Raw genomic sequence first — 13817 nt, forward strand, 5'->3', positions numbered from 1 at the left:
AAAGACATTTCTTAGGAACTACAGTCAGTCAAAAGAGATTTATGGTCATGTTGATTTTGAGGGACAGGGAAGTGTGGAGTTTTTTCTTACTGATCCCCCCCTCTTGTACGGGGCCGGGGGTGGTGTGGATGATGGGGTGGGGAGTGCAGGAGGGACCCAGCAACCACACAACCAGTGTCTGGGTTTTCAAACTGTTGTTTACAAAGCTGGGCCCGTCAGAGAATGGGCTTAAAATGACACTGGATTCTGGGTTTCTGACTTCACTTACTACATATGTTAGGAACCAGGGAACTGTGCTTATAGGAAGTGGGAATTGACAGGACGCAGGAAAACAGTAATAGTAGCAAGCACAAGGGGTGCTCACTGTGTGTCGGGCACTCGTGCAAGGTGCTTTCTGTTGAGTCCTTTATGAATCCTCACTTGGATTGCTGAGGTGAGAACCATCATTATACTTATTTTGCAGATAATGAGCCAGAGGCACAATCCGTGTATGCAATTTGTCAAGATCACATATGTGGAGGGGGATAGAGTCTGAATTTAAATCCAGGCAGTGTGTGTGTGTGTGTGTGTGTGTGTGTGTGTGTGTGTCCGGTCCGTGAGCGCCAGTGTCTGGCGTTGTGATGTTAAGATCATGAACGTAAAGTTGGATTGTGATGTTCTTAAGTTTCAGTCCTGGGAAACCCGAACAAAATTTTCCAGATAGTCACCATATCCCCGCCACCACCACCACAGAGTGCCCGCTCTGTATCCCTGAGAAGCCCTTTCTTCCACTCTTGCAGTGGTATCTTGGAGAGTAAGCCTGCCATCCTTAGCTCTTAGATTCTCTTGCTCCATTTGCTCCAGAGATGTTGTGGCTTGGTTTAGGATCAGGATGCGTAGATCAATCAGTACTGGTCCCAAACCTGTGGGCCAGGTAAAACTCCCCAGGGAGCTCTCTGAAAACACACATTCCTGGGCCTGGGCACAACCATAAAAAAACACCAACTTCTAGATGTAGGGCTCAGGAACCCATGATTTTAAAAGCTCCTTGGGGGATACCAATATGGACAGAGGTTGGAAACTACTAACTCCCAAATTTACATCAGCAGCCCTGACATCTCAGTGTCTTTATGGTTCTCTTACTCATATATTTAATATAACATATTTATTGGTTTGTTTATTTACTTTCTGTCTTCCCGTCTTCACCTCACCTCCTCCCCTGCCACATTAACTCTAAATTCTACAGGGACAGGAATCTGTATTGCTCGATGTTGAGTTCCTGGCGTCTAGAAGAGCTTCTGGCACATAAAAGGCACTCAATAAATATTCTCTGAATGAGAAAATGAATAAATAAATGAAAGCCATCTCTAGTTACACGTCTTCCCTGCTTGCAGAAAGAAAACTCATCAACCCCATCCTTATGTTGCTCAGTAGATTCTTCTTCCTAGATCCCCTAATGTTTTCAGTAGCTTCAAAGTCTTTGCTGTCTCGAAACAGAGACTTGCAATCTTATTTTTGAGTCTTCTCTTGGCTTTCTCTCCCTCACCTCAATAGTGGCCAAGTCCTCTTGTCATCTCGACCTCTGCCAGTTGGCTTTTCTTCTTTGAGACTATATGAATGCCTCCTTGCCCCTGGACTCTCCTGACTTCACACCTCTACAAAGCACCTCCGCTCTAGTGTGTCCCTCTGGGCTGCCATGCTGTCTCAACAAAAGGTTCTTCCAGCTCCCTCTTCTTCACTAGCGCCCCGTGCTGGACACCACTGAGGCAGCTGCTGGGAGCAGCCAAGCCTTCTGGACTTCACCATCTTCTTCTTGTCTTGGGCTCTGTCTCCCAACTGATGGGTGCAATTTTCAAGCCCCAAGTGACACTGAGTCCTCTAAGTGTGACTGCTTTTCTGTGTCCCATGTAGAGGAAGACAGGGTGTCTTTCTCTTTTTAAATGTTATAAAATCCAACCAGGCTATGTGAACGGGGACACTTATGACTCAGTGTCTTACAGAGTTTTGAGTGAAGAGGTTGCTGAGTTTTTAATTATAGCCTGACCTCACCTTCTTCATGGGCCACAGACACGAAGCCATATGGTTAGGCTGGGAGGCACGTCTGAAAACAAATACTACCCTGAACACAGCGTTGGGCCACCCTTCTCAGAACTGAGGCTTTGTTGCTTGGCCAAGCCCGTCTGCCTGGTTCTGTTCCCTCAGATGATTTCTTACCCAGGAGCCACGTCAGTCACTGCTGGCCTATCATAAATGAACATCAATGATGTATTCAGTTTAGGCTTCCCTGTACGTCCCCTTCTCTCTAAAATTATCTTCCAACCTCCATTTTCCTGGGCTTAGATGGCTGCCTTTTATGCTCAGCAGGACTAACATTTACTGAATGTTTACCATGTGCCAGACGCCAATGAAGTGCTTCACATGTATTGTTTCTTTCTCTGATGTACAGTAAGTAGTATATGGCATTGACTTTGAAGTCAGGCTGGGCTGAGGTTATATCAGGCTTGACTACTAACTCACTATGTGACCATGAGCAAATCACTTAATCTCTTGGTGCCTTGGTTTCATTCTGTGTTGACTGAGAATATTAATCCTCCCTTTATAGGCACGTTGAGATAATCGAAAACAGCTATGTAAAGCTCTCAGTACAAAGCCTGGCATGTAAAAAGTACTTAATAAGTGATAGTTACTCTTCTTCTTGGCATTCTTGCCCAAGATCTCTTTGGACTCTAATCCAACCAGTTACGGTACATTTTCTTCAAGTTTAGGTTACAAGACTCAGATTATAGACTCTCTTCTGGATCCTTTTTAATCCATAATTTTTATCCATAGAGGTGGTTCAATATACACATATACAAAGATTGAATACGATCTATTTTTGTCATACTCCTTCCCTGCTTCAGCACCTACAGGCTTCCTTACAGGCTTCCTCTTGTTCTTCACAGAATACTTGAACTTCTCATAGTATAAAGGTCCATCAGAACCCCTTCCCCCACTACGTTATTCCTCAGTAGGCCACTCTCTGCCTAACTTTTACTTGAATGTGATCAGGATTTAGTCTGTCCTAGATTTATTTGTTCTAGTAAATATGGTGATTTAGGGTTTTTAGTTGGTGTGTGTGTGTGTGTGGGTGTGTGTGTGTGTGAGAGAGAGAAAGAGAGAGAGAGAGAGAGAGAGAGATTGAGAGAGACAGAGAATCATATATGTGGAGGTGTGGATGTGAGTGTGAATGTGTGTATTGAGTATAGCTAGGTAAGTGTGGTGTGCATTTGAGTGTAAGTGTGTGTGAGGAGGTATGTGTTATGTTTGTGTGTTGTGTGAGTGTGTGTGTTGTATGTGTCTTGTGTGTTGTGTGCTTATGTGTGTGGTGTGTTATGTATGTGTGTTGGGTTTGTTGTATGTGTTATATGTGTGGTGGGTGTTTTATATGTGTGTTACGTATGAGTTTTTGTGTTATGTGTGTCTGCTATGTGAGTGTGGGTGTGTGGGCATGCACTCTGAATCTCAAGGGCAGGTACAGGGTATTCTGCTTAAGTGTGTGGTACCAACGAAAGGGCAGGGGTTTGGGGCATAGGCGGGGATCGCAGCACTACCATTAATTCACTGGAGACCTTGGTTATTACTGAATCTTTCTAACTCTGTTTTGTCATCTGGGACGTGGGACTTCTTACCTTTCAAAGTTGTTGAAATGATTAGAGATCATACAAATGCAATATTGCAAGTTGTACTCAATATATGGAAAGCCCTTGATAAATAGTAGCCATTGGAGTCAGAACTCCAACCACAGTAGACCCCAAATAAACTACCCATTGATTCGAAGTCCCTCACATAGGCCGTTCTTTGGCTTATGAAAGCACTTGCCACATCCAGAAAAGAAAGAACTGGATTATAGACAAGTACATCAAGGACTTCTCTTGAAGATGTAGGCAACTTACTGAAGCGCGCGAGGCTCCAAATGACCAGTGGTCCTCCCCATTCCATCCCATCCTAACTCAACAGAGCGGGGAGCATGCAACCCTGGGAAGGGGGAGAATCGCTCTAAAAACAAGGAAGCAGTGACCAGTGTCCTGTCACACTCCGCTGATGCATCTCCCACTCTTAGTGATCGAGGTGGCAAAGAGTGGTCCATCACTTTTCATGGACTGTTTTCAGAAATACTTTTCGATCCTCTGGATTTATCATCTTTGTACCCCTCTCCCATTCAAAAGTGATGTCCTGCCATATATCTAGCACTTCTGGAGAAAGTATTAATGGATGGAGGATGGTTAATGTTTCCAAAAGAAGAAAACAGTACTGTAAAGTTCAAATTTTAATCCTACTTGCCTACAAAAGTATTTAAATTGGGGTTTCACAGGTACTTACCCCTTTGTCGAACGTAGCAAAAAATTTGATGTAAGGTTGGAAGTGTTCAGCTGCCTCTTCAAAAGCCTTGTAATCTAAGAGGGAAAAAGATCAAAGAAAGAGACCTTTTCAAGATGCACACTGCAGACATTTATCTCTTTAAATAATGTCGAGAAAGTGGGGGGCCAATTAATCCTGACTGGATAATTATTCAGAAGATATTATTTAGATAGATAATGATTTAGTACTATTTAAACCCACAATTTCCCCCCAAGGAGTTTGAATTGACTGGTATTCACTTGAACTAAAGAAGAACACTTTACCACATTTTTATGTGTTTTTGGGAATTGGTAAATGGGAAGGAGAAAATGGAGGAAACTCAGAGAGGGAGGAAAATAGAATATTAGACTCTAAACCCAAGGGAAAAGTTCTTCCACTCAAACTCACCACTAGTTGTAAGTGTGCCCTCTAGAGAGAGTGCAGCTTACTATAAATGAGTGCTAAGAAGAAAATCCACCTTAGTATGTAAAGCAACCTCAATTAAAGATGACATCATGAAGGTACTTTAAACTTCTTAGCAAGAATACCCCTTTTGGTAAATCCTCATTTTTCTTTCCCTCTCATTAATGTTTTATTTTATTTTTGAGAGAGAAAGAGAGAGAGAGAGCGTGAACAGGGGAAGGGCAGTGAGAGAGGGAGACACAGAATCCAAAGCAGGCTCCAGGCTCCAAGCTGTCAGCATAGAGCCTGACGCGGGGCTCAAACCCACAGACTGTGAGATCATGACCTGAGCCAAAGTTGGATGCTTAACCGACTGAGGCACCCAGGCACCTCTCTTTCCCTCTTTTTAAGTTTTTGTTTTTATTCTGACCCCTTGGGAGGATGATTTAAAATTAATCAAGCCTATGCTTGACTCTGGTCCCAAACGTGAGTCCAAACTGGTCAAGAGAGGCATGAGACACATGAGGATGGCCATACTGTGCCTTACTACATCGGGATAGCTACCTGGCAAATACACTGGTCTTTCAGCCTTAGAGGTGAAGGTGATGGTGATGGTAATGATGGTGGTGGTGGCTCTGCATAATGTCTATAATCCTGAAAAGTGGTCATCCTATGATTCATTCTTAAGATTAGCTTTCTCCCATTTTGTGGAATCCCCTGTCTCTTAATCATTAGAAGCATAGGCTTTGGCTAGGATTCTAGGAGCATGCAGACTTCTCTAATAATCAATCAAAAACATTTCAAGAATAATACTGGCTCAGGGAACACCAAGATGTAAGACAAAGCCACTGATCTCAAAGGCTCACAACCCAGAGAGGGTATGGATCCTTAGAGAATCACAGTGCAATGTGGTTGCTAGAATAGAGGTAAACACAATAAACACAGATGGGGGGGGTTGAAAAATTTACAAGAATGCCTGTACAGACTGATACACATTCACACAAACCCACCCCCATAAAAGTAACTGGGTAGCCAGAAAATATATCCTATAGACTGATAGTTGGGGTAGAGAAGGGGGTGGAGGGAAAGAAGATGGGTGGGAGGTATGGAGAATGCATAAAGAGAAGGTGGGAGAGAATAGAAGTGTTTAAGCTATACCGAAGTCATTTATGTGTATCTAAAGCTGCAGTGGGCTCCATCAGAATCCTCCTTCCCTGACCCCCTTGTCCCTGATGAATCTCTCCCCACTTCCTTAACTTCTACCCTGATGGAAAGAATGGCCTAAACCTGTGTCCAGAGAATGCCCTTCTTCCCCTAGGGAACCAGTCTATATCCCTTTTAAGATGAAGAAGGTTAGATAGAGCAAGGCAAGTCCCCAGGGTGGTGCTTCAAACTGTGGCTGAACCTTTAACCTTGCCCAAACAGCAGCTGTCTTGCAGGGAACCTGGTCTAACCGCCTGCTCGGTCTCACCTCATGTGGTCCCAGGTATTTCCTGCCCTCACGTCCTGTTCTGATGCTGACCAGCTCCGTCCTGGCTCCTTCAGTTGGACCCTCCAGTTTCCCCTTCTGGAATAGGCTCCTCAACATTCAGCCTTCAACCTCCAGCTTACTGCAGCCTTATCTTAGCATTTCCTCACCTTTCTTCCCATCTCTCAGGGGTTTCTGTTCTGAGTATTGTACCACCCTCCCCCGCCCCCGCAAGCTCCAGATTTCCCCCAGTTTGGAATTCTTAACATCAGCTGAATTCCCCCCAGAGAGTTCCTATCATGCTCTTTCAACACTAGCATCCATAGCTACATGTTAAAGCCAGATGTGAACCTTTGTGTCCAACTTCCTTGGTAGATGTAGCCCCCCAGTTCTTCCAGGTCCTTTCTAATTTGGTCCCAAATCACTTAGGACCCTCTTCTCCCAAGACCATTCCAGTCTAACTATGTGTGAAACCCCTCCAATTCTCCATTGTCCCTCCATCATTCTTGCTCTATAGGATGGCTTGGGATCATTTGTAGGGCCAATGCTCTTGGTGCCATTAAAGTTCCCTGACCAATCACCCTCAAATTACAGCCGAAATACAGGACTGCTTCCCTTGGTGCCTTACCAACTCCTAGCTTCCCCATCCACGGACTCCATCCTCTTTTGCAGGGCAAGAAGAAACAGAGAGATGTGGATGCCTGATAGAACGTCGTGGTGCTTTCAGTCAGTGTGTGGTAGCAACCGGTGCGTCACAACAGCCTTGAAAGACATACATTTTCTTGTGGTGATAAACTTCCTACGTGCTTTCCACAACCATTCAAAATTCTACAGTAGTTAGTATTATATCTGAAAGTCATGGCCCCCTCTGTAAACTTCCTGCATTCTGGAACAATTATCTTCTGCCGAAGACGTCAGCAAGCATCACAGCTAAGACAGCCTTGGAGAGGCCACTCCCCTGACTTCCTCACTGGATCTTCTCAGGTGTTGTGATTGTGACCAAAGTCCACGTTTGTTCGTCATCAGTGATGTTTTTTGGTTTGTGACACTCTGTAAAATAGTCCATTTTTTCGGTTTTGATTTAATATACTCTAATGTTTGTATTTTCTACTAACATCAATGGAATGAATGTATGATTGCTCTTTTTTACTGTGTTCATCATCATCATAATCAGTATTATTAACCTGGTCTGGTATCAGGTATTCCTAAAGACAAACCGTGTCAATTTAAAGACAAAAATTCAGCCTTACAAAGGAGATTGAAATGGCTCACTAGTGATTTTATTATTTGAATCTTCAGGGGAAAAAAATGGTAAGACCAGGAGAGCAATATCTGTGTATTCCTAAGGAAATGCTTCATCATTATTTTCAAATATATAATATGGAAAGCTTTGAATTTGAAATCTATTCAGATTATCATAAGAATATTCCATTTATCGATGAAAAAGAAAGTAATGCCATGAGGGCTAAAAGAACGCTCACACCTTGGAAGGATAGTTTAGAGATTAGATTTCCTGAATTCTGTTCAGTGGTGAGAAAAGACCACTCATCCATCAAAGACAAAGCAATGACCATTGTCCTATCATTTGCCACCATCCAAAGTCTCTTGTCAATTGTGACCATCAAGAACAGAAGAGATCATTTAAACCCTTCACCGGGAATAGCATGTTGCTGTTTCAAAAGCTATCTCAAAAATCTAAAAATATTTTATTTGAAGGATTTATGCAATGCAATATTTGATAACTTTTCTCTTCTTTTATTATTATTATTATTATTATTATTATTATTATTGGTAACAGTAGTAGTATATAAAGAAAGCAAAAGAATGTTTTGTTTTGTTTTTCCACTAAGTCCAAATCCTTTCCAGTTTACTCCTATGGGCTGTATAAACATTCCCACGTTTTGTGTGTGCCATGGCGTGAAAAAAGTGTGTAAGTCTTGAAAGTACAAAACAGTGTTTAAGTGTGTCAGCTATAAAGTCATCGTGGCTCTACAGTTTACTTACTAGCTGTGGCTCTACAGTTTACTTACTAGCTGTTTAAGTGTGTCAGCTATAAAGTCATCGTGGCTCTACAGTTTACTTACTAGCTGTGTGACAGTGAGTTACTTTAACCTTTTTGTTCCTTTCATTTCCTCACCATTAAAATGCGGGTAATACGGTAACCACCCTACAGGCTAGTCATGAGAAAGAAATGAAGGCATCTGTATGGAGCTCCTGGCATAGGCCTTGGCCCATGACGTGTGTTTATTAAAGGAAGCTGTTTTTGTCAATTGGTTTAGTAGGGAGAATAGGAACTGAAAGATGTGCTCTTTATCCCAGTCTGGGCCTGGCCTCCCTCCTTATCTGCTATCCTGAGCTTAATGGAGGAGAGAGAAACAGAGGACAAAACAAACAGAGGGGTGGGGACAGAAAAGGAGAAAGTGAAATAGAAGGAAATTAAAGAGAAAGAAGAAGGGAGTAGGCAGAGCACCCCCACAGTAGTCAGCATCTAAAAGAAACAGAAAAATCGAAGTGAAATCACCCAAAGGACAGCTGGGCAAACCTCTTTGGCTAGCCACCTTCTGCAGGCACGCTGCTAAGGAGGGCGAGTGGAGAGGCTTTTATATAACACATGAGGAAACGGTTACGTTTGGTTACGGGGGAGGGAAAATAGGTGGGTTGATGGTGCAAAGACCAAGGATGCCAGCTGGCAGACGGGTAACAGCTTTGCAAAGGATTTTCAAAATATTTTCAAAATATTTTGGACTTTCCAGAAACATCATAAGCAGCCCTCCTTTGCATGTCCCCCATGCACTAATGCTACCATGGTTATGCCCACTCCTTCTATCACTCTCCTTCTCTCCACGGCTGAGACTTCAAGAAAAGGATTACTTCATTGGGTCATGCTGCCAAAGCTCTTTGGAAAGAGGTACTCCAGTAGTAGCCTTGCTGGTCCCTCCTCTTCCTGATTCCCCCTTTCTACCCTCTCACCCCTGTATGGGTGGCGGTAGCGCTATGAGGCATTCCTGTGCCCACCCAAAACCTGACCACAAAGCGTTCAAAGGGATTATACCCAAGGGTGAAGCTGTGCTGTTGCAGGGAGCCTTGGTGGTCAGCTGTGGGGTTGGCCAGCAATTTTCCACACTGTGCGGCAGCTGCTAAGCCCCGCCTACTCAAATTTTCCTCTAATCCTGTCCAAGTGACTGAGAAGCTCTCCAACCGGTGACCACAGGAGGGGCTAACATCAGGGAGAGAGAGCCTGCTATTTACTTATTTTAGGGGAGAGTCCCTCTGGTAGGTGGCCAGGTGGAAAAAGGGGAGGGAGACTTTTCTCTCTTCTGTAAAGCACTCACCGCCCCGCTTCAAGATCAGGGAACATGGCCCCAACCTTAATGCTCTTCCAGTATCCTTGCCTGTTTTGCATAATTCATGGACATGGGTCCCACCCATGGCAGAGGGTGCAAGAAAGATTCTCCCTCCATCCTACCCAGCACAGGATATGCAGATAGCCCATCTTCTTTATGGGTGACATGTAACATATCTGGTTGGGAATCTAGGCTTTAGACTCCCAGATGGGGCTGACAGACAACTTACACTCTGAGTCTTCACTCTTGAAAAAGCCAATGAGCTTGATGTGGTCCTCAATGCGTTCAAAGGCTTGGACTTCCAGTTTGCTGTTGATGATCTCCACGGGATCCTCAATTAGCTAGAATGCCACACACACACACGTGTATGGAATATGTTCCAACAAGAGAACTGTTCCTTCCTCAGTGGGGAAATCAGGCACACAAGTAAGCTACTTTGGCAGGAAGCTGTGGACCCCATGCATCCCCAGTGAGCACAGCGGCAGCGTCTTCTGAGGAATGGACTTGACTCAGGAGTAGGTCGACTGGGCAATTCTCTCTGTCTCCTCCTCTATTGAGTTTGGAATAGTCTGTGACTCAATTCTGGCCAATGGCTCTCGGGGTAGATTTGCTAAAAGCTTTGGGAAAGTTCTCCTTTCTTTTAAAGAGAACAAAGGAAGCCAGATCCTCCCCGCACCCCCGCCCTTACCTCCCATTGCATATAAATGAGATGTGAGTATCAGCTCCTGCCACTGGCTTTCTTGTAACCAACCTGAGAAGAGTCAGCTGGAGGACAAAACCAACACTATGAAAAGCAGACTACCTGTGATTTGTCAATAAGTCTAAAATCTGCCCTCTCTCTGCCCTTCCATTTGTGCTTCTAGGTAGCTGAATTTGGTTTCCATTATGTGCATCTAGAAGCCTCCACTTGGCTGACAGAGATGGGCCAGTGCTGGGTTGACCAGAGTTTTCTGTTGCCTCCTTCACATTTTTAGGGCTTGTAGGTATGGGTCCATGAGCGAGCCGAGAGACTCTTGGGTGCTTTTTTGCAGGAGGTGGCCTTCAACTCTCTTTTGACTCACTCTTTCTGGGTTTTTGAGGCCGTGAGGAAAAGGCCACAGGCCACTGTGCACTAGCTGGTAGAAAGGAAATCACCAGCGTAGATGTCATTTACCTGTACAGGTATCTGTTTGAAAGCATTCGACTTCACAGCTATTATTGAAAGTGTGAGTTTGTTTATGGATAACATATTTTTATAATGTCTGTTCCTCTATCTGCCTGAGCATATGGATCTATAGTGTCGTGCTTCTGTGGCTGAGAGGGAGTATGATATCGGGGGCTCATTAGTCCTGCCACCCTCAGTTGATTGTTATTCTATCTCTAAGCGATTACCCATCTCTCTTTCCCACTCTCTCCAGAAGCCCTGAAGCAAAGCCAAGGGGGCGTCAGGGGCTCCTGGTGTATAACTGCTAAGAAAACTAATGTGTTGCCTACACGATCCCGATTAGTGACCCTCTGGTCACTAATAAAACAGTTTCTAAGGTAACTTAAGGGCCGGCTTCCCAGTAGAAAATAGCACTGTGAAGTAGGTACTCCCAGATTTTTTGTGAAGCATGAGGAATCTGTCTTAGACCAGGACAGATTATCCAGCTTCTCTGTTTCTACTTTGGGGTTTTACATCCCCCTGTAGTTGAACCCAAACAGCTCCAAGCAGGGCCACTGTGCATAAATGCTTACGTCCAGGAGAAACTCCACCAGGACGTCAGCTGCAAATTCGCCATCAAACTCAATTGTGCGATCGCCCTTAAGAACATACAGACTTCCTTCTTCGTCAAAACCTGGAAGAAACAAAGAGTCCCCAAGACAAGGTCATCCTGATGCAAGAAAAATCATCCCCCGGGCTGAAGTCTGGCTCAAGATCTATGGAGCTAGCATTAACCTCAGGATCAGTTCCCCTTGAAACCACCCCTGTAAAGGACACCCTAAGTACACATTTAAAATGAAATAGTCAAGAACCAATGGCCTAACCTGGACTTTAACTTGATAGAAAAATCTATTCTCTACCCTACCACTGCTTTCATTTTCCAAATATGCTGCCAACCTCATTCTCCCTATAAAATGTTTCAGTGCCCACTGCACTCCCTATAAAATGTTTCAGTGCCCACCTGACTCCTTTTAGCCGGGCATTCCAGTCCCTCCATGACCTAGTGCCAATCCTACCCTTCACATTCTCCCTTGGGTAGACTCGCCCTCTTTGTGTGCTTCCCTCCTTCTTGCCCTCATGCTGATGTGAAAGAGTGTGTAAAGAAAAAGCCACAGAGTGTGGTTCTTTACACAGATGTTCTCCTGGTTCCTCAAATTTGGAGTGACCTCCAACCCTGCTCTCATCCTGGTCAGTTCCTTTGGATCTCGGCTTAGGACTCATCTTTCCCAAGAAGGCCACTCCAATCTCTCTCACCATCATTACTCTTCTCTCAGCTTCATTTACAGGTACTCACTGGAACAGTAAGGTCTCCAAAGGCAGGACCACTGTCACCTTGGTGTCCCCAGAAGCTTGCACAGAGCCTGGACACATCAGGCACCCCATAAATGTCCGTGGCCAGAATGAGTGGCTTGCTTTTCTATCGTGGCTGAATTCTGCACATCTTTTCCCAGTTAGCTGATAATGCTGCAAGGGAAAGTTCTGCCTCTTTTCTGCCCTCCATTGCTGCTGGTGTAATGCTATGCACTTTAACAAATGTTTGCTGGAAAACTATGTTTCCCTCCAGGAATGCTAAATAACTCAGGCTGGCATTTAGTCTAACTGCATGGCATCCTTAATTCCTTAGACAAATTGTTTTCAAACTCTCTATTAGCTGGAGAATGCTTTCTCCAAAGGAACTCTCCTGTAGAGCCTCTAGAGAAGAGGGCACATCCCAGGGCACATCTGAAAAACCCCAGACACATTCTGGAGCACCATTTGTAAATCTAAAGGGTCAAGGTGTCAAGTATCCTTGAAGCCAGCAATGACCAACAACAACGGGTAACTTGGGAACATCAGCCAGTGTCCTGATGTTGGAGTTTTCTCTGAGTGAAACTAGTTAGGAGACTTTTGTAGTAGTTCAGGCATAGCCTGACGGAGACCAAACTCAGGCAAATGGAAGGAAGGATGACGAAGAAAGAGCAGGTTCACAAAATACCACTGTCCTGTAAACTCTGAGAGCCAAACAGTCCAAAAGAATCTGCTCCAATTCCTCCAGGCTGAATGTAGAGAAAAGTTCGTTTAGATTTTTCAAGCTCTGTCCACTTGAGAATACCCACTGGTCCACTCTTATAAAAGCCTGTCCAGCATTTGCCTCCCACCGCCCTAAATTCTTAGATCACTGGAATACTAGTATTTTCCCCTAATTAAATTTACCGCAAATTCTCTCAAATTCAACTTTCCATGAAAGCAATGGGAAAGAAGACTAGGGTATCAATAGAATCTGGGGGCAGAGAAACAAGTCATTAAATTGCTTTTGACTAGGGAAACAGTTTAACATACTCTGTTCCCCCGACCAAAGGGGGAAAATATTCCTTAATTTATCCCCAGGGAAAGAGATACCCCAGACATTCTTAATAATCTGCTATCGTTTTATAACCATGAGTTCTTCTTTGTGTCCAACCTAAATACAATCTCATAAAATTTAAATCTTAAAAAAAAAAAAAAAAGCTGGTCTTCTTGAAAATAAAATAGAGAACAGTTGTTTGTAATGCTCTAAGATAATGAACCTTCGTGTACCTGAAGCCACTAATCTTTTTCCCCCCTGCGTTTACTACCCCAAATCCAATTAACCTTTCTTCAAAGGTCCTGTTTTATAAGCTCCTGCTATATTTAAATAGCCATTCTTCACTGGTCATGCAGAAAAGGCAAAATGGGCAGTACATGTGTGTGGGTGTTGGGAAACCAGAGGAGCTACCCATATTGTCTCTCCTTGGGATTAGGGGTGTGAGCGTCTTAAAGTGCACTTGAACTTGAGCGTGACGTATTGACACAAGAGATCACAACACGCACCGTGTGGTCACTTAACCATGCTGCGTCTAAATCCTCCCTCTCGCCCTTAATGATAATGCCCAGCTGGGGTTTAGCTTTACATTTAGAAACCACTGGGACCCCAGGGTCACTACTATTAACGTTATCTTGTGTTGGCTGCTTCAGCCAAGAGATAAGGAAATAATAGATGATGGAAGAAGAGATTTGCTCTCTTCCAGAGAGATAACCATGGCAGTGAGATGAAGAGGCTAGGCTT

At 44.1% G+C, this 13817-nt stretch overlaps 1 protein-coding gene across 1 annotated transcript in view; it reads right to left on the reverse strand.

Annotated features, from left to right (window-relative positions):
- Window positions 1–13817, reverse strand: part of CASQ2 (calsequestrin 2) — a 63230-nt gene that overhangs the window by 25647 nt on the left and 23766 nt on the right. The window contains exons 3-5 of the mRNA XM_030324881.1: window positions 11287–11387; window positions 9800–9911; window positions 4339–4412 (exon numbers count right to left, since the gene is read on the reverse strand). Of these exons, the coding sequence (XP_030180741.1) occupies window positions 4339–4412; window positions 9800–9911; window positions 11287–11387 (287 nt within the window). The remainder of the gene's footprint in view (window positions 1–4338; window positions 4413–9799; window positions 9912–11286; window positions 11388–13817) is intronic.

This window comes from Lynx canadensis, chromosome C1 (assembly GCF_007474595.2).
Source record: "Lynx canadensis isolate LIC74 chromosome C1, mLynCan4.pri.v2, whole genome shotgun sequence".
NCBI lineage: Eukaryota > Metazoa > Chordata > Mammalia > Carnivora > Felidae > Lynx > Lynx canadensis.